The 21,013-nt window shown below is 36.3% G+C and overlaps 1 protein-coding gene across 2 annotated transcripts; it reads left to right on the top strand.

Moving 5' to 3' along the window:
• The first annotated feature begins 3,495 nt into the window (after positions 1-3,495).
• DPY30 (dpy-30 histone methyltransferase complex regulatory subunit) lies at positions 3,496-20,298 on the top strand. Of its 2 annotated transcripts, none has more exons than XM_020972361.2 (5): positions 3,496-3,572; positions 3,830-3,903; positions 3,987-4,034; positions 13,887-14,029; positions 18,981-20,298. In XM_020972361.2, the coding sequence occupies exons 2-5, from the start codon at positions 3,868-3,870 to the stop codon at positions 19,051-19,053; spliced, it is 300 nt and encodes a 99-aa protein (XP_020828020.1). In that variant the 5' UTR covers positions 3,496-3,572; positions 3,830-3,867; the 3' UTR covers positions 19,054-20,298. The 2 variants fall into 2 exon arrangements, with proteins under 2 accessions (XP_020828020.1, XP_020828021.1); XM_020972362.2 differs by having other exon boundaries at positions 3,503-3,613.
• Positions 20,299-21,013: the final 715 nt, after the last annotated feature.

Here is a 21,013-nt window from a genome sequence, read left to right on the forward strand (position 1 = left end):
TTTTCCGGGCTGACTTCCCCAGTAGCATGGGATCCTACTTATTTTTACTCTGAAACTTTTGAAATCTGCTTTCTCTTGATTTGGGGAACATATCAGACTATGCTCTAATTTCCCTCCACAAACTTTAGGATGAGGCTGGCACTTCTTTCTTCTATGATTGCTGGCCTTTTCTCAGTCTTTATTATCCTTGACCTCTTTGCAGCTTTTGACACTGTTGAATGCCCTCACCTCCTTGATACTTTCTTCTTTCTAAGTTTTCAGGATACCACTCTCCTGATTCTCCTCTTATCTATTGGACCTCCTCTTCTCAGTCTCCTTTGCTAAATCTTCACCCAGATCATATCTTCTAATTGTAAATGTCCCTCAGAGTTCTGTCCTAGTCCTTCTCCCCTCTAAATTACTTCACTTAGTGATTTCATCAGCTCCCATGGATTTAATTACCATCTTTATGCTGGTGATTCTCAAACCTATCTATCCTGCGCCAATCTCTCTGCTAACCTCCAATCTTGTATTTCTAGCTGCCCTTCAGAATTTTGAACTGGATGTCCAGTATACATTTTAAACTAAACATTTTTGCAACTCATTATTTGTCCTCTAAACCTCATCTCTCCCCTACCTTCCCTATTACTATAAAGGGTGATACCATCTCCCAGTTCCTCATCCTCTACTCCCTTCTATCACTCATTCCTTATATATGGTCTGTTGCCTAGGTCCATGGATCTCACCTTTGTAACATCTTTCTAATGTGTCCCCTTCTCTGACACTGCCCACTCTAGTTCAGGCCCTCATTACCTCCTGTCTTGGCTATCACAATAGCTTGCTGGTTGCTCTGCCTGTATCTCTCCACTCTAATCTACCGTCTGTTCAGCCACCAAAGTGATTTTCCTAAAGCACAGGTCCAACCATGTTATCTGCTCTCCCTCCCACCCCCCACCTGTGGCTCCCTGTCTCCAAAATCAAATACAAAATGTTGGTTTGGAATTCAAAGCCCTTCATAACCTAGCCCCCTCCTATCTTTCCAGTCTTCTTATACCTTACTCCCCAACACATATATACTTATACCTTACTCCCCAATACATTGCCTTGTAGTAATACTGGCCTCCTGGCTGTTGTACAAACAAGTCACTCCCTCTCTTAGCCTTGGACATTTTTTTCTGGCTGTCTGCCATGCCTCGAATACATGGAAGGGAGACCTCTTCAATTCTGCTTACTGATTTCCTTGATTTCTTTTAAGTCTCAACTAAATCCTATCTTGACCAGAAGACTTTCCCAACCCCTCTTAATCCTAGTGGCTTCCCTCTGTTAATTATTTCCTATTGCTGTTAAAGTGTTGCATTCAATATGCCTGCAAATTTGGAAAACACAACAGTGGTCACTGGACTGGAAAAGATCAGTTTATGTCCCAATCCTAAAGAAGCACAATGCCAAAGAATGTTCAAATTACCAAACAATTGTGCTTATTTCACAGGCCAGCAAAGTTATGCTTAAGATTCTTTGAGCCAGGCTTCAGCAACATGTGAATCGAGAATTACTAAAAGAGCAGGCTGATTTTCAAAGAGGCAGAGGAACTAGAGACCAAATTGCCAACATTTGTTGGATTTTGGAGAAATCAAGGGAGTTCCAAAAAAAATCTACTTCTGTTTCATTGACGTCACTAAAGCCTTTGACTGTGTGGGTCAACACAAAATATGGCAAGTCCTCAAAGAGAGGGGAGAAATCAGATCATCTTACTTGTCTCCTGAGCAATCTGTATGTGGGTCAATTAACAACAGCAAGAACCAAACATGGAACAACTGATTGGTTTAAAATTGGAAAAGGAATATAACAAGGCTGTATATTGTCACCTTATTTTATTTAGCTTGTATGCAGAGTAGTACATCATGTGAAATGCCAGACTGGATGAACCAAAAACTGGAATTAAGGTTACAGAGAGAAACATCAATAATCTCAGATATGTAGGCACTATTACTCTGATGGCAGAAAGTGCAGAATCAAGAAGCCTTTGATGAAGGTGAAAGAGGAGAGTGTAAAACCTGGCTTCAAGCTTAACATAAAAAACAAAAACCAAAACCAAAACTAAGACCTTAGCAAGTGGTCCCATCACTTCCTGGCAAACAGAGGGGAAAAAAATGAAAGCTTTGTCAGATTTTATATTCTTGATCTCGAAGATCAATGCAAAAGGCAACTGCAGCCATGAAATTAAAAGAAGTTCCTTGGAAGAAAAGTTATAGCAAATCTGGACAGCATACTAAAAAGTAGAGACATCACCTTGGTGACAAAGGTCCACATAGTTAAAGCTATGGTTTTTCCAGCATCAATATATGGCTGTGAGACTTGGATTACAAAAAAGCTGAGTGCTGCAGAATCAATCCTTTTGAATTGTGGTGCTACAGAAGACTTTTGGGAGTCCCTTGGACAGCAAGTAGATCAGATCAGTCAATACTTATAGAAAGAGGTCAAATGCTGAAGTTGAAATTTAAATACTTTGGCCACATAATAAGAAGATGTGACTTATTGGAAAAACTCCTGATGTTGGGAAAGATTGAAGGCAAAAGGAAAAGGGGATGGCAGAGGATGAGATGGATAGTGTCACAGAAAAAATGAACATGAACTTGTATAGACTTCCAGGGGTACTAGAGGATAGAAGGGCCTGGTGTGTCTGCTGTGGTCCATGAGGTCACAATGAATCTGACACCACTGAACAATTTATCCTTCACATAGCTTGTGTGTATATATATTTGTTTTCATGTTGTTTCTCCCATTAGATCGCAAGCTCCTTGAGAGCAGGTTTTGACTTTTTTTGTATCCCCCCTGATTAGCACAATGCCTGATACATAGTTATCACTTAATAAATATTGATTGTTTGATTTATGCCAACCACCAGTTCCTCTTTTACTGAGAATCAGATCCAGAATAAAGCTTCTCTTTGCTGGTCCCTCCACTTTATGACTAGACGAGAACTTATTAGCGGCCGTTTTTCTGGCGAGGAGAGAGCTCCAGCAGACGGCTGGATAATTTGTATCTGTCTAGAATTTCTCCTAAGAGAGTACTTTTTTCCATCAGTAGCAATTTAGTTTAATTCCAACTGAACAAACATATTAAGTGCCTACTAGGCGCTACACACTTGGTTACATAAAAGATTAAAAAAAAAGGAAACGGTCCATGCCAACGAGCACATGCGTGTGTATCCACGCGCGTGCACATGTACACAGAAAAGCCAATACAAAATATATACCAAGTGCTTCTGTGCTCGGGAGAGCACTAACTCCTAGGGAGAGGGTGGCGGGTAATCGGGCAAGCCCAGCACGGGAGGAGAGAGGAGAGTTAGCAGAGAACGAGGCCAACCCGTGGCTCAGGCGGCGGCACGGACCGGCCCGTGCTCGCCTCGTCAGGGGTCCCCGGATAACCCATTCCTCGTCACGCTCCAGGGGCGGCCCCCTGAGGGGGGAGGGGTCACGGGGACCCCTCCCTTCTGCAGCCAGTGCTGGGGATTGGCATCTGCGCAGGCGCGGCACTCGCGCGACGTCTTTGCTTTACGGCCGGCCCGAGCGGTTTGCCGTAGGGAGACGGAGGTGCGGTGCAAGGCTTTTGGGCGCGGTTCGACTTGAGCGCGGTAACGAGCGTCCTTCCCTCCGAGCTCCTCTCTGGAGCCGGGTCCGGGCTGTGCGCTGCCTCCCGCGCCGCTGCGGGCAGGCAGGCGGGCGGCCCCGCGTTCCCCCGGCCAGCTCCGCGGGCCGTCCCGGGGCCCCGTCCCTTCCGTCCCGTCCCTTCCCTCCTTGTCTCCCGCTCTCTGGTGGTCACTGACGCGGGGCTCTCCTTGTTTCCCCAGACTCGCGTCCCGAGCCGGCCGCTTGCAGGGCCCGCGTCATGGAGCCAGAACAGCTGCTGGAGGGACAGACGCCGGTACCCGGGGGCCTGTGGGGGGAGGGGGTGCGGGGCCGCGGTGGGCCGCGGGGCTCTGCCCTGACGCTGGTCTTGTCTTGTAGGTTTCAGAAAATCCTCACTCCGAGTATGGCCTCACAGAAAACGTCGAGGTAACAAACTTCACTTCTTTGACTGACTAGTAATACTTTTGCTCCGGTTGTAACCGGGAATGTTGTTTGTTTTTGTTTCTGTTAGACTTGCAAATGAGGGAGACCTGGATGCTGGTGATGGTATATGCTTGACTTTTTAATCTTACTGACAGTTTGCTTTTATTGCATTTGAATTTTCTGTTATATAGTATTTTACAGTGGTGTTATATGCTAGATTAATCTTACTGACAATTTGCTTTTATTGCATTTGGATTCTCTGTCCTGTAGTATACAGTGTAGTTATCTTCTTTTGCATCTATAAAATAATCTTATTAAAACCGGTCTGAAGAAAACATTTCTGAAGGTTGTCCGATTACTTTATTTGGTGGGCAGTGGTGGTGGGTTTTATGTCAGTTCATATGCTATTGCCTACATGAGGCCTTTTCTATTCCCTTCAGTTACTAGTGCCCCCTGACAATTACTTTGTATTTACCTTGCATATGCTTTGTGTTCTCTTTTATTTATACCTGTTGTTTCCCATGATAGAATGTAAGCCCTTTGACTGTAGGAATGTCTATTGTTTTCATATCTATAGCACTTAGCATAGTACTTGGCACTTAGTAGGTATGTAATAAATGCTTGTTGATTGATTGATTGATCTTTACATTACTTTTTGAGTTATTTGAATAATCAAAAGATTTCTCTCTGTTGACTCATGTGATTGCTAGTCAATATTGATTAATTGGCCAACAAATACAGAATGCTATGGGAGTTACTGTTGAGATAACTTTTAGTTCAATTCAATATCATTGAATTCACAGGTTACTATGTGCCAAGCACTGTTCTAGGTGGGGATGTATAACAGAGGGAACAGGAACAGTTCTAGCCATTAGACAATCTAAAGGGGGAAGGAGGATAAATTCATTGGAAACCAAAAGGAAGCATATGCTTTATATATGACAGTAAAGCACGTACCTCCTTTTGTTTTCCAGTAAATTTATTTTCCAATATATGTTATTTGTGTGTTTTTCTGTGTGTATATATGCATATGTGTGTATATTATATATGTATATATTATGCAAGTGTACATATATAATATGCAAGGGAGAATCATTTTAGTATTAATATATAAGCTATTATATATAAATTATACACAATTTTATTTTGTTATATAAAATTATTATATATTATGTAAATAATATATATTAATGATAAGGGGATTTTCCCTTGCATATAATAGGAACTTAATTTTTAAAAATAGAATGACCAGAGGTAGGTACTCAATAAAAAAAGTTTTCGTGAAAAATAAGATGGGTGAATATTATTTAAAAGTAAGTGAAAGGGGCAGCTAGGTGGTGCAGTGGACAGAGCTCCAGCCTTGTAATCAGGAGGACCTAAGTTCAAATCTGGCCTCAGACGCATAACACTTACCAGCTATGTGACTTTGGGTAAGTCACTTAACACTGATTACCTCACCAAAAAAAAAAGAAAGAAAGAAAAAAGAAAGTGAAAGAAAGAAGGGACATGTTTTGGAAATAAAGGAGAAATGCATTTCAGAGTTAATGGACCTGATGTCAATTGGATTTAGTTGAAGTAAGATTGAAAAAGTGCTCTCCGAATTCCCCTACTATTAGAATTGGCTTTGATGAAGTAGCTGGTAGATTTTTTTAGTGCTGTATTAGTAGAATGGAAGATTTAGAGCTGTAAGGAATTTTAGAAATTAACCAACTAACAACCCTTTGATTTCACTACCCAGAATACTCCTCCTTAGCCATCACTTCTCTATATTTATTGTCTTCCCCTCTTAGAATGTAAGCCTTTTGAACACAAAGACTTATTTGTTTATTTGCTTTACTTTTATTTCTGTCCCTAGTGCTTAACACTGTACCTGGCACTTGGTAAGTGTTTATTCATCATTTTCAGTTGAGAAAACTGAGGCTTGGAAGGTGGTGTTTACCTGCAGTCAAATGGGTAGTTAATAGCAGAGCTCCTGGATCTTTTGACTTCAGAAGTTTTGTGATCAGTACCAAAAGGCAGTCATGTGGCACAGTAGATGGTGGACTTGGGAGTCAGGAAATCCTGAGTTCAAATCCAGTTTCAGGCACTTAACTAGCTTTGTGACCCTGAGCAAGTTGCTTAAATCTGTCTGCCTCAGTTTCCTTGCCTGTAAAATGGGGGTGATTAGCACTTACCAGGGTTGCCATAAGGATAAAAATGAGATAAAATTTGTAAAGTGCTTTGGAAAGCTTAAAAGACTATATAAATACTAGTTATTATTTTGTATAGACTGATTTTTTTTTGGTATTGATGAATAATTAGAACAGCCGCTTTTAGCAATACAGGATATTGTTTTTGATGCACCATTGTGTTGCATCAGGTGTAGAGGTAACATAACTTGCTTGTATTTTGCACCCATAAGACATTCCTACTTACCTCCTTGACAAATGATTTGAACTTAAGGCACAGCTACAGCCCTTTTCTTAACTAATTTTCATCCTGTGTTTTCTGAGGTATTGAAATAGATTAATTTAGTGTTATAACTGAAATATAGTTAGTGAAAGGAATTTTTTGTAAGTTAGTATATATCTCTAACTTTTAGGATATCTGGTAGTTGTGCTTCCTATTTGAAGTTTTGGTTTTGGCTTTAATATTAAAATATATAATGGACTGTGCTTCTTGGCATAAATAAATGGTGTGTTCTTTCTTAGCTTTTTCACTTCTTCAAGGTTTAGATAGTAGATAGTGATATAACTTTTTAAAATGTCCTTGAATTCTGTGTTGCTTTTTCTTTTTTTTCCTTTTGCAATAAAATAATGCTTTAGAAAGATGATGGTTTTTGCTCTAGGACAGAGACCCCACCACAGTGACTTACCATTTTCGTTGGTGTGGAATGGAGGGGTGAATATATAAAGAATAAAAAGGAGGGGCATTTTAAAAAATAGTTAAATTATAGGTATAATGATTAGTAGTATCATTGTTACAAATTGAGCCCAAAAACAGTTTTTGTGTAATGTGATTTGTATTTGTTATACTGTCATTGGATATTTTCTCCACTAATGCACGTTACAACTGCTCTATACGTGCTCGTTTCATACAGTTCATTTCCACATGTTTCTATAAATCTTTCATACATACCCTGGAGCCCTTTTTTCCTATCTTTTATAATATCCCTAGGATACCACTGCAGCAATCAGAAAATCTTCTGCCTCTCATTCTTACTGTATGGCCCCCACATCTCTTTTTCTGGCAACTTGTGTTCTAGAGATGTTTTAGATGATACCAGCAAGTGATGGTTATTGTTGGTAATAAGTTTCAGCCTGCTTTTCATTGCCATTTGAAGTTTTAGTAATTTTGATTCTTATGAGATTGTGTTCTACAATTCATTGCTAGATAGCGTCACTAGTGAATATTAGCGTAACAGAGATGGGACTTTTATATTGGTTTTAGATAATGAAAAGTACTTTGTAGTTTCTCAAATGTGCTCCAGCCCAGTATTTCTTTATTTAGTTCTTGGCTCAGCTGATTATCCATCCATCCATCCATCCATACACATATATATGTGGGCTAACTTGACTGTGCAGTTGCATATCAACGTCTATGCAATATGTATTTTTCATCCTTTTTTTTTCTTTTGCTGTGGATTGTTAGACTATTTTCAAATTCTGTGAGTTTCACTGACGAGTCTTGATATAATTAGTACAATTTCATCTGTGAGTAGGAACATTGGAGAACTTGCCATCAGTAAGGAATTCTTTTATGTAAAATGTGAAATAATAGTACTTTTATTACTCGCCTCACAAGGTGATTATGAGGAAACCACTTTGCACATCTTATAGTACTTAATAAATGTTTCTTTATTGTCTTTGTAATCTCTGCAGGACATCTTCCATGACGCTGGCAAGCACCTTGGTTGAGCATTAATCTTTTATAGTCACCTGTTGTCAGTGGATTATTGAACAAGGTTGTCTCTGTAGTTGTATCTCTTAGTTTTGTGTACTTTTAAGATATGCTTGGAAGATATCTTTTTTTGAGGAGAGTCTTTGTGACAATTTTTTCTCTTAAATACTTAGGTTTTTTTCATGACTGAAAAATTGATCTACTATAGAAAATATTTATAAAAAACTATCATGCTGTAGTATTGTCTAGGGTATTCTTGATGTATATATGTATGTATATGCACACACATATTACTATTGTAATAAAGATTAAAAAGCAGGCTCATGGTAATGACTAATTGGTGGTTGGTGATGCCTTCTTAGCTGCCTTTTTTTTTTAAAGGGTTTTCAGAGCACTTTAATCTCCATTCCTTTGACACATTCCCTTTCTTAGGACATACTAAAAATCCATTCCTGGGTATTTTTAAAATTGGGTTACTTCCAGTATGGATTTAGTCTGTATTCATTTGGTCAGATAACAAATTCTTGTTAAATGAATAAATCAATTCAGCTGCTTTTTGAATCAAAGGATTATAATGTAGGCTTTAGAGCTGAAAGGGACCTTTACAGATCACCTAGTATGGCCCTCTGTGTTTTGCAGATAAGGAAACTAAGACTCAGGCTTAACCTAGAGGTTAGATGACTTCATTTTCTTAAGTGTTTTTGATGCTTCCTCACATAGTAAATTTCGTTCTTAGTTGGATGAGTTCAATTTTGATAGGACATGATAAAAACTTTAAGCACATTGGTTCCATTTTATTTGTTCGATGCCCTGGTTTTCATCTACAAAATATTGGCATTGATCTCAAAACAAATTCTCAGCTTTCATATTTTCTGTACATACAGTTCTCAGTTTACATAAATGGACCATTCAGCAGACCTCAATGTAAAAGGATTGTTACATAATGCAAATTTGCCCCTACCTATTCACTTTACTTAGCCTATATAACAAAGGCATACACAAAATAGTACCTTTATGCAAGTCATAAAATGTACTAAAATGTAGACATACTAAATACTGTATCATGATTATAAACAGAATTATGAAATGATAGGTAAAGTTAATGATAAAGTATGCACAATACCGTATAGTAAAGTTAACATAGGTGTGCAATATGTTACTCCTTCCCTACTTGCTTCACCTAGCCTTTATCACTGGTGATTGCTGTGCAACATTTTTTCCCTCCAATTTTTAAAAATTTTTATTTAAAGCTTTGAGTTCCAAATTCTGTCCCACCCCTCCTCCTTCCTCTCCCTCTTTCCTCCTCCTTGAGACAGTAAGCAATCAGATATAGATTATACATGTGCAATTATGTAAAACAATTCTATATTGGTCATTTTGTTCAAAGACTAGAATAAAAGAAAAAATGAAAGTGAAAAATAGCATGAATCAGTCTGTATTCAATCAATATTAACTCTCTGGAGGTAGATAGTATGCTTCATCATTAGTCCTTTGAGATTGTCTTGTCTCGGATCGTTATATTGCTGAGAATAGCTAAATCATTCACAGTTCTTCATTATGCAATATTGCTGTTACTGTGTACAGCATTCTCCTGGTTTTGTTCACGTCACTATGCATCAGTTCTTGCAAGTCCAGGTTTTTCTGTCATCATCCTGCTTGTCATTTCTTATAGCACAACAATATCCCGTTACAGTCGTATACCACAGGCATTTAGTCATTCTCCAGTTGATGAGCATCCCTTTGATTTAACATTTGTAGCATAATATTAAATAATAGAGGTCATGATGGGCATCCTTGCTTCACCCCTGATTGCATTGGGAAGGCTTCTGGCTTATCCCCATTACAGATAATGCTTGCTGATTGTTTTAGATAAATATTACTTATCATTTTAAGGTAAGCTTCATTTATTCCTATGTTCTCTAGTGTTTTTAATAGGAATGGATGCTGTATTTTGTCAAAGGCTTTTAATACATCTATTGAGATAATCATATGATTTTTGTTGCTTTTGTTATTGATATGGTCAGTTATGTTCATAGTTTCCCTAATGCTGAACCAGCCCTGCATTCCTGGTATAAATTCTATCTGGTCGTAGTGTATGATTCTTGTGATATAATGCTGTAATCTCTGTGCTAGCATTTTACTTAAAGTTTTTGCGTTAATATTCATTAGGATAATTGGTCTATAATTTTCTTTCTCTGTTTTGCCTCTTTCCGGTTTGGGTGTCAGCATCATGTTTGTATCATAAAAGGAATTTGGTAGGACTCCTTCACCTATTTTTCCACATAGTTTATATAGTGTTGGGATTAATTATTTTTTAAATGTTTAGTAGAATTTGCTTGTGAATCCATCTGGTCCTGGGAATTTTTTCTTAGGGAGTTCATTGATGACTTGTTCAATTTCTTTTTCTAAGATTAGGTTAAGTATTTTATTTCTTCTTCTGTTAATCTGGGTAATTTATATTTTTTGTAAATATTCATCCATTTCATTTAAATTGACAAATTTATTGGCATGTAATTGGGCAAAATAGCTCCTAACAATTGTCTTAATTCCTCTTCATTGGTGATAAATTTACCCCTCTCATTTTTGATACTAGTAATTTATTTTTCTTCTTAACTTTTAAAAATCAAATTAACCAATGGTTTATCTATTTTATTGCTTTTTTCATAAAACTAGCATCTAATTTTATTTATTAGTTCAGTGGTTTTCTTACTTCTTTGATTTTCAGATTTTCCAATTTGGTGTTTAATTGGGGATTTTTAATTTGTTCTTTTTCAATTTTTTTTAGTTGCATGCCCAGTTTGTTGATCTGCTTTTTCTCTGTTTTATTGATGCAAGTGATTAGAGATATAAATTTTCCCCTAAGTACTGCTTTGGTTGCATCCCATAAATTTTGGTCTGTTGTATCATTGTTGTCATTTTCTTTAATGAAATTATAGACTGTTTCTATGATTTGTTCTTTGACCGACTTTGCAACTTTTTTTATGAAGCTATTGAGAGGTGTTTGGATAGTGCCTCTTTTTCCCTCTCAGAAGATCTGACAATAGTAAGCAATATTATTCTCAATTAGTTTTTGAAGTATTTGGATCCTACTTTGAATCCAAGAAAAAAATTTACTCAATTGATAAAATGTTTCTGCCAACTGTTTCATTGTGAACCTTTTTGATTGGCCTTGGGTTCTGAATCTTCTCTTTCTTCTTCAATCTTTTTTTTTTTTTTGGCAGTTGGAATTAAGTGACTTGCTCAGGGTCACACAGCTAGTAAGCGTCAGGTGTTTGGTCTGAGGCCAGATTTGAACTCAGGTCTTCCTGACTTCAGGGCCGGTGCTCTATCCACTGTGCCACCTCGCTGCCCCTTCTTCTTCAATCTTTGTAGCTAGCAGCTCAGTTAGATCCTCATTGACAGCTCTTCTCCATGAGACACAATCAACTCCTCCACATTCTCATTCACTTATAATTCCAATTCTTGTGTTAATTTTATAGTCTTGTTTCTCACTTTTTCAGACATTTCATTTTTATCAAATCCATGAAAATTGGGAATGAACTATGGGCACACTCTTCTGAACTCTCTTCATACTTGTCTGTGTTCCATCTTTCCATGTCTTAGCATTACTCTGGATTGCATGATAAATATTATAGGCTTCCAGGAATCTCTTATTGTCAAGTCCTAATCTGCATCCAAGTTTGCAATTGCCTGTGCAAATGTAGTGCATAATTAATATGTCTGCCTTGAAATTTGCAATCACTCCTTCATCCATAGGTTGTAATAATGAGGTAGCTTTAGGGGGAAGGTAGAGAACTTGTACATTTTCATTTAAAATCATCTAGATGAAGAGGGAATGAAGCAATGCGTAAACTATTGTTGAAAGATGATATTGGTTATTCATGCCTTAGGATTAGTGAAATAATGCACTGATAGTGTTACTCTGCTGATTTTTTTCAGTGCTCTGGGATTTTCTGAGTGGTGCACAAGAACTGCTCTTAATTTACAAGTCCTAGATACATTTCCTCCAAACAGGAGAATAAATCTATTTTTCGAAGTTTTATGCCCTGGCATAGTTTCTTCTTCCATCAAGAAGTAGGTCGAAGATGGAATTCTTTGATAAAATAGGCTGGTTTCCTCTATCCTAAAAATTTGCTCTGGTAAGCACAGACTTTTGTCTATTGTTTTTCTGGCAACTTCTTTGCTGCTTCTGTATCTGCACTATCAGCCTCTTCTGATACATGCTCATTATGAAATCCTGCATAGTTTTAAAATCATGCAGACCAACCGGTGCTTGCTGTAGTAGATACCTGTGTTCCTTCAGGGTACTTTACCTTCAAATCTTCAAAGAATCTTTGAGCCTTGGCTGAAATTGTTATCAAGCTTAAAGCAATATTCTTCTGAGTCTGGTCTTCTGTCCACATAGTTAAATAGTTTCTCTATTTCTAGAACAGTACCTTCTCTTTTTTTCAACTGGTAAGTCACCTTCATGCAAGCACTGCCTTTTACATGTGCCTTTATCTGGGCAGGGTCGTTCACTACTTCAACACTAGGTTCACAAACTATTGATCATAGTTTTTGTCCTTCTTCATATTTTCTAATTAGTTGGCTTGTGCTTATGAGGTGCTTCACTCTTCCCCTCAAAAGCATATTTGATGCCAGCTATGGTGAAAATATAAAGATCACTGTTGAACACAGGGAGAGGCATAGTATCACTCACTGTCTGCAGATATGTAGGAACTGACTTAAAGATGCTTCTGAGCTTCCCCATAGCGTTTATACTGCCTGAATCATGCAGCATCTTATTGTATAATGTCTGCTTTACGTAAAGAATTTTCCCAATTTTTTTTGGAACACAGATTTCTTTCAAATTTCTTTATGTAAAGCAATAACTGTCTGTTTTTCATTCTTTAAAAGAGGCAGTACTGCTCACTTTTACTTTACCTTCTTTAGATCTTTTGTCATCTTCTTTCATGTTATTTTGTAAGTGAATTTTAAACCGGTATTGTCTTTGGCTACCATTTTTCTTGCCAAGGGTAACTGGGACATAATTGCTGGCCTTTTTATTCTAGGGCCTAGTTTTCATTGCTTGAACTTCTCTAAGACATGGAGATAGTCAGCGTTTTTACCTTCTCCATTTAACAATTTTTAAAAATTGACAGCTTGTTTAAATAACAGATTGGGTTGGAGATATTCTGATCTCATATAGTGCCTTCTCTTTATCCTTTTGTAATAATAGTTAGTCAAAGAACACTTAATATTGTTGATGTTGGTACCTGCTCTTTATAGTAAATTCTTTTTTTTAATGTGTAAAATTAGTATAAAAATGTGTCTTTTGTCCTCTGTATACAGTTTTGCTATGGCTTGGGTAAAAACTAATTTAGCCAGAAAAGTATTTACATTACACACACACACCCACCTACCCACCCCTATTTGATTCAGACATTGCCTTTTATGATTTTCTGCCCTAAATTTCTAAAATACTAAATTACAAAGAAACCAAATTGAGAATTTCAGTAAAATATTTCTACCTCATATGATTCTGGTTTTTTGGAAATTGGTTGGGGGGATCAATGTGGAAGGGAACTCTCAAAGCTTAAAAATGCATTTGGGTTTGAGGGTTATTGCAAGGTAGAGAGGTTGAGTAAAAGTTATGACAAATATTTTAGTGGAAAAAGAAAAGGAATATTTGTTGTCAGAAATATAAAGGGAATTTTTAAAAGCAGATGTAAAAGAGAAAAGTCTAATGATATTACAAACATGAAATGATTAGCAGTTATGGGGCTTAAGGGGAGAAGTAACCTGAATGAAATTTGATGAGAGAAATTTGGGTAGGTCCTTGGTAGAGAGAGATTTGGGAATTGAAGTATTCTAACTGAATAACATTTTATTTCTTTATTGATCTGCCTTGAGATACTTAACCTGTTCCTTAGTTTATTTTTGACACTCAAGATGATTTAATGTGTCAGATTGATACATCATTTTTTAATTTATTAGCGAATAGTGGAAAATGAGAAGATTAATGCAGAAAAGTCATCAAAACAGAAGGTGGACCTTCAATCATTGCCAACTCGTGCCTACTTGGATCAGACTGTTGTACCTATTTTATTACAGGGACTTGCTGTGCTTGCAAAAGAAAGGTGAGATAACACATGCAATCTGATTTGCAGTTCTTTTGCAAATAATTCATATTTTTTTAAAGTACTGTATGTGTGTTAACATAAGTATTTTACGTTTTGAAACGACTATATGAGTTGTAAGTACTTGTAAGCCTGAGGTTGAGTCTAAGTAGAGACAGTAGATGATATTTGAGTCTTGTTCTTGGAACTGCCCTTTTCTAGATACCCAATTCAACCCAGAGGTTGGTAGGAATGGTTTTCCATGCCATTTCTTTTCCTTTCCTGTTCTTGAAGAAAGATCTTAAGGGAAGTTATGAGAAGACTTGGTATTCATAGAGATATCATTGCCACCATTGGATTTGTCTTTTTCCAGGGTATTCTCTGGGTCAATTAGACAATGATAGGAAAAGGATTCAAGTAGTAGCAGTGATGATAATGCATTTATGCTACTACTTTCCCCTCAAGTCACCTGAGGAGATAAAACGGCCAGTAGATTTACTCTAATATTTGTTGCTTGATTGTGATTTACATTTTATTGTGTAGTAAAGATAATCTGTTTGTAAAGTTAACTTTTTTTTTGCCTGTTATTATTGCCTGTAAATTAAGTAGAATAAATTAGAGTAAAATTGGAAATCATCTTGATTTGTAACACCTTTGGCTTTATAGTTATTTCTCCCTTTAATGTCTTTTTATTTTCCCCTGACTCCTAGCTAATTGATTTCTTTTTAGGTAAATAGAGCCATTGGAAAAGATCTTTTTTGCTAATGAAGTTAGTCATCATTTTAGTGCCCATTGTGTCCTAGTATAATGAGTTTAAATTTTGTCAGAAATAAATTTGAAAATTTACCATAGTACAACTTAGGAACATATCTCAGGCTTAAAGAGGTGAGTATTATCTTGTATTTAGAACTAGATGTGCAAGTTGCTACTACTTCTGTCAAGTATAGTTTTGATGTAATACATGCTTAGATGTTTGTTTTGATTTTTATGTGCACAATTTAAGATTCCAATGAAATTGGAATTATTCTATGGGTATTTGGATTTATTATTGATGTATTTAAACTAAAGGTGAGTTATTTTATCTCTGCTATTTTCCCTCCTATTAAATAAGTATAACTGGGGTTGTACTTTTAATAAAGATTAAGGTTTCAAAAAAAGGTTTTGAATGACAAATATTGGAATTTTAAAAATAACTTCAGCAAATTGCTATAAAATAAAAATGAAATCTGCCTTGTTTACATGTGAAGCAGATGTTAATTAGTTTTTTCAGTTAGAGAAAATTGGTATTTCAAGTCTTAACTTCTTTGGGCAGATGTAGGTCATATGTCAATGTAATATACCATGTTGTGACATAAATGAAATATGCCATTATTATTAGCCTCAAATCCAGCTATTTAGACTTCTGAAATATAATAAAGTATACAAAAATGATGAAATGGTGAGATGTTAATAGTAAACTTTGTGTTCCAAGGTGATGGTATTTAAAATTGTCCCAATGTAAAACCATGATGTAAGAAGTGACTGTAAAATAATGAGATTAATTTATACATCCAAATGGGTGTGATCTCCTTTAATGTAGTCACCTTGTGGAGCCTTTAAACTTATTCCAGAATGTTGCCTCTTTATCTTGTCATCTTCCTTTCTAATTTAACCCTTGCCTTCATACTTGGGTAACTTCAATTTACATATCAGTACAGGTGTAAACACCCTGGCTTTCCAGTTCATCAGTCTCCTCAGCTTCTCTGACCTTCATATTTATTTTATCTTATCCACAAAGAGAGGCATGGCCATGCCCTTGATATGACCATTATCTGTAATTATTCTACTTCCTTGATCCAGAACTCTGAAATTCATCTTTTCCACCTCAGCCTCCTGTTCTTCAGTCTCTCTTGCTTCAACTCACCTAAACCTATTCTAGCCAATATACTTTTAAAACTTTTAGGCCTTTACATCTATCTTGTAGTTAAATTTTCTTTTTTAACTCCTATATTAGAGTTTGAACTCCTTGAGAGCAGGTACCTTCTCACTTCCTGTTTATATCATCAGTGCTTAGTATGTAGTAAGCACTTAATAAATGCTTTTCCCTTCATTCTCACTGAGAGTTCCTTATAGCAAAGAAATCATAGGCCCAGTGAATATCCCTATCCCACAAATACATGGGCAGGCTTCATGACTATGAAGTAGTAAGATGGGATTTTCAAATAAATGTACTCTAACAATGCATCTTATAGTTGATTTTACTCTGTATCAGTTTGTATGCTTACCACATTTCTCTGAATCTTGTATTCATCATTTCTTAGGGTGCCATAATATTTCATTACATTCATGTACCACAATTTGTTCAGCCATTACCCCAATAGACAGATACCTATTTCCAGTTCTTTGCTGCAACAGAAGTGCTGCTTATAAACATTCTTGTACTTGTATCCTTAACCTACTTGGGAAGGATGTTGGTGTTGTCAACAGAAACAAATAAGTTTGGAGGAAGGATGGATTTAGGGGAAAATATGTTGAATTCTGTATTGAATGTGCTTATTTATGTGATATGTGCCTCATGGCAATGTTGTTGGGTCAAAGGGTATGTGTATAGTTTAATGACTTTTTTGTATATTGTTTCTAATTTTTTTCCAGAGTGATTGAGGTAATTCACAATTCTGTTATTGTTTTTTCCTTCCATAGCTCCTTTAACTATTGTTATTTTACCTTTTGGTCATATTTACCAGTCCAAGGAGTGTGAGGTGGAACCTTTTGAGTTCTATGAACTACTCTTTATCCTCACTATGATTTTTCCAGTTCTTTCACAGTCTTGACCCTGAGTTAAAATATTTCAGCCATTCTTTGTCAAGTACCCAGGTTCTTTGAGCATATTGACATTCATATTTGCCAGAACCAAACCCTCTTCAACCCATCCACTTTCTCTTTGTATATGAGCAGTTCTGGAGAAAGTCACAAATGTACTGGCTGGTTTTACTACAAATATAAGTTATCTCAGCTGTGTCCCCCCTGCTTATGTGGCAGTCTTTCCCTGATGAATTTTATCATACTCTCTGAAGTGACTATTCCAATATTTTTCCTCTCCCATCAAGCTACTATCATTACCTCTTCCCTGCTCCTCAGCAGAGGACCTCCACTTTTGTTCTACTGAGAAAATAGAGGCCATCAGGGCAGCTAGGTGGTACAGTGAAATGAGCACCAGCCCTGGAATCCGGAGGACCTGAGTTCACATCCGGCCTCAGACACATAACACTAGCTGTGTCACTCTGGGCAAGACACTTAACCCCAATTGCTTCACACACACACAAAAAAATCGAAGAAAATAGAGACCATCCATCACGAGCCTCTTTACTTTGTACTTTAGAACTCTTTTTATTGGCCTTTATTTGCTTCTCTCTTCCAGTTCCTCATAAGGAGATGAGCCGCCTTCTTTTTAAAACTAACCCTTCCACTTATGTTCTTGATTCTATCCCTTCTCTTTTCCTCTGGGTGCTTGCCCCCTTGATCATTCCCTCTCTTTATTGGATTCTAGTCTTTTATTTCTAATCTGTCGTCCACATAACTTCCAAATTGATATTCATATGCTGTACTCTATTGGATTCCAGTCTTTTCCTTCTAATAGCTTCCAAATTAATATTCATAAAGCAGATGTGACTATGTCACATCACCCCCACTCAAAAATAAGTACAAACTCTGAAGTCTGGTTTTTAAAGCCCTCCACAGTCTGGCTTTCCCATCTAACTTTCCAGTTTTACTTCATGTTACTTTCCATTCCAGCCACATTGGCCTTCTAGGTTTTTCCATAGATGTTATTGTCTCATTGCCTCTACATAGGATGTCCCTGATGTCTAGACACCCTCCTTCCTCACTTTGACCTTGTGGAATTCCTGGCTTCCTTCGAAGCACAGCTCAGGTACTACCTATTTCAAAAGATTTTTCTTAACTCCCCAGCAGAAAGTAAGGTCTTGAGGTTAGGGACTCTCTTTTTTGCCTCTTTGTATCTCTCCTTAATAAGTATTGTTGAATTCAGTTGTTTAAATCATTTTTGGATCTTGGCTTTTGTCTTCAGAAACAAAAAGAAACCAGCTTTTTCATTTTATAACTTTTATTTTTTAACTACAAATTACATTTTCCAGCTTAATTACCCATTTACTCATGAGACTTCTCTTTGAATAAGTTTTGTCTTGTTTCTAAAATCAAAACCACTTTCACAGATTGAAGACTAGACTCCACTAAGTATGTTCAGAAGTGTGCACCAGGCTCTGAAAGTTAACTCTAAAAGAGAGTTCCAAAAATATTTTGGCCAATGGCACTGTCACTGAAATTGTGTATAGCCATGTCCAGTGATTACTTTGAAGAGGTTAGCATGCATTTGGATATGTGACTCACAGTACATTTATTTGAAAATCCCATCTTATTGCTTTGTAGTCATGAAGCCTGCCCATATAGTTGTAGGATAGGGGTATTGACTGGACCTATGATTTCTTTTCTATAAGGATCTCTCAGTGAGGAAACTTCCTCTAGCAGTGCATCTTACAGTTTTAGGGAGCTGCCTAGAACACTTGAGAGGTTTAAGAATTGCTTAGGGTCACACAGCCAGTTAGAGGTGAGACCTAAAGCCCAAGTTTTCTTGGCACTTAAGGCAGCTTTGTACACTACAACACGATGCTTTCTCATGTCTGAATTGAAGATATAAAATGTTATATTTTAATTAGGAGTGAAGGTGAAAACCAAAAATAATTATCAGTTTCAATTTAGAGAACTACGTGGGTATTTGCCAAAGATGTAAATGATTTTCTTGTGTTACAATGAAATAGAATAAAGACATTCTTTTGCTTGAATTTTGGTAAGAAATTTCTTGTGAAATTGTGTTAAATGGTTATTACAAGGCAATAATACAGTGTCATTTTTATAATAGTCTCCTTGGATGGATACATCTGGAATAGATTCTAAATCTTGGATCTCTTTTTCTTTTCAGACCTCCAAATCCCATTGAATTTCTAGCATCGTATCTCTTAAAAAACAAGTCACAATTTGAGGATCGAAACTAATTTCGGGAAAAGAATAAAATAATTTGGTTGTTACTGTAGATATGTACGATTAAGAGGCAGTTTATATTGCCATGATTTTTTTTCTTTTGAAAATATATGAATCTTCAGGACCACAGATCTTGTTTTCAGTAACTCCAGAAGGGAACATATTTCCCTTATTCTTTATTTAATGAACATACTTATTTAATGAGCATATTCTTTGTTTTTATTTTTTCACATTGTCTTAAAATCAACCTTCAGAATAAATTGCTAAAAATTTGATTATTGGAAAGCAGTTTTTATTGAGGATATTTGTGTATTGTTTGGGTATTACTTCATAGTTAGCACTGATCCTATTTCTGATCATTTTTGCATCATGATTTCCTTTTGGCTTCATTTTAGAATGTTCTATTGATTTACAGCACAATGAAAATATAGCACAGAGAAAAGATACTATAAAAGCCTGAGCATTTTAAGTGGTATACAGTTTGTCATTTCTACCTAACCGTCACTATATTGCCTTAACCTGGCTGTCTCCAAATAGGTACTTAAGAGCCAATCAAAAAGTAGCATTTTTCCTCACTTGCTTCCCCAAGCAATCACATGGCACCCAAGGCTTTGATGCATTTACTTGTTTGATTTTTGTGGAGCCATTGAGGTAACCCACCAACCTTAGGAGAGGGAGTTTATGAATAGTCTTTGGAGAAAAGGGTTTTTTAAGATAGGCAAGAAAAAAATTACAGTTAAGTACCTGTTTTAAAAGAAAATACATGAGTTTCATGTCTCCCAACTAAAAATATTTAAAAGTTTTTGCAAAATTAAGAAAAAAACCAGGAAATTGCATAAGAGAACTAGGTCTACTAAAAAAAGTAGTACTGATCTGCATCTGCCAAATTTGTGTTTTTATGAGTAACAGAAATCTGGAAATATTGGTTTTTGTCATTTTTCCAGTTGTATCATGATGTAGTAGGAAATATAGTGGATTTGGAGTCAGAATACTTGGGCTTACTACTTACGAGGCCTACTCTTTCAACTGCTTCATCTTTAAGATGGAGATAATACTTAAGTACCTCACAGTGTTATTACAAATGTAAGAACATAACACTTTTGGAGACTGCAAAGTGCTTTACAACCTTATGGTGCTATTATTTTCAAATGGTTTAGATTGTGAATCCTTGAGAGCAGAGAAATGGTGTTATCTTTGCGTACACAGTGGCCTGTGTATAGGTACTTAATAAAATGTTTGAAAGAATCAGATACACCAAATTTTTCATTCTGTCTGGTTTATTCAGTCTTTATGAATCTGCCCTGGCAGTTACATTTTTTATTTTAAATTAAATTCTCAAAAATAATTAGACATACAATAATATGTATTTTTATTTACCCATTTACCATTTTTAATTAACCAAAGTCAAACCAAGTAAATTAGCAGGGAAAAAGGAAAAGAAAATATGTTCTCTGCCCCTGTACTTTCAAGTCTGTCCATTGCCTTTTGATTTCAATTTTATTTGAAAAAGTAGTAGTCAATATGTACCTGGGACTGGTTCTGCCAGTCTCATTTTGCATCAGTTCATTTGGTCTTTCCATATTTTCTTGTATTCTTTAAATTTATAAAATTCCATGGCATTAATAAATAATTCAGCCATTTTCTAATAATTGAAATACAGGTTGTATCTTTTTATGCTATTATAAATAAAGCAGTTATGAATAATTTTGCATAGATAGGCTTCTCCCATCCCTAACTTCCCTTAATGATAGTCTTAGCATAAATTACTGGCAATAGAATTGCTGGCTCAAAAGGTATCAGTTTTGTGAATTTTATTGTGTATTACCATAGGCTACCAAATGCTTGCACAGATCTGTAGTTGCCATTAGCAGTGCATTGGAGTGCCTGTTTTTCTTGACATGTTGAAACTGAATTTCATCATTTTTTGTTGCTTCTATTTTATGGGTATATAAGATGCTATCTTAAGGTTGCTAT

This window comes from Phascolarctos cinereus, unplaced genomic scaffold (assembly GCF_003287225.1).
Source record: "Phascolarctos cinereus isolate Bilbo 61053 unplaced genomic scaffold, phaCin_HiC Scaffold_2;HRSCAF=192, whole genome shotgun sequence".
Taxonomy (NCBI): Eukaryota; Metazoa; Chordata; class Mammalia; order Diprotodontia; family Phascolarctidae; genus Phascolarctos; species Phascolarctos cinereus.

Excerpts from the sequence above, each read along its gene's own strand:
- DPY30 (XM_020972361.2), top strand. The coding sequence starts at position 3,868 with ATGGAGCCAGAACAGCTGCTGGAGGGACAGACGCCG. Across the intron at positions 3,904-3,986 it reads TGCTGGAGGGACAGACGCCG|GTTTCAGAAAATCCTCACTC; the intron begins GTACCCGGGGGC and ends CTTGTCTTGTAG. Across the intron at positions 4,035-13,886 it reads GCCTCACAGAAAACGTCGAG|CGAATAGTGGAAAATGAGAA; the intron begins GTAACAAACTTC and ends TTAATTTATTAG.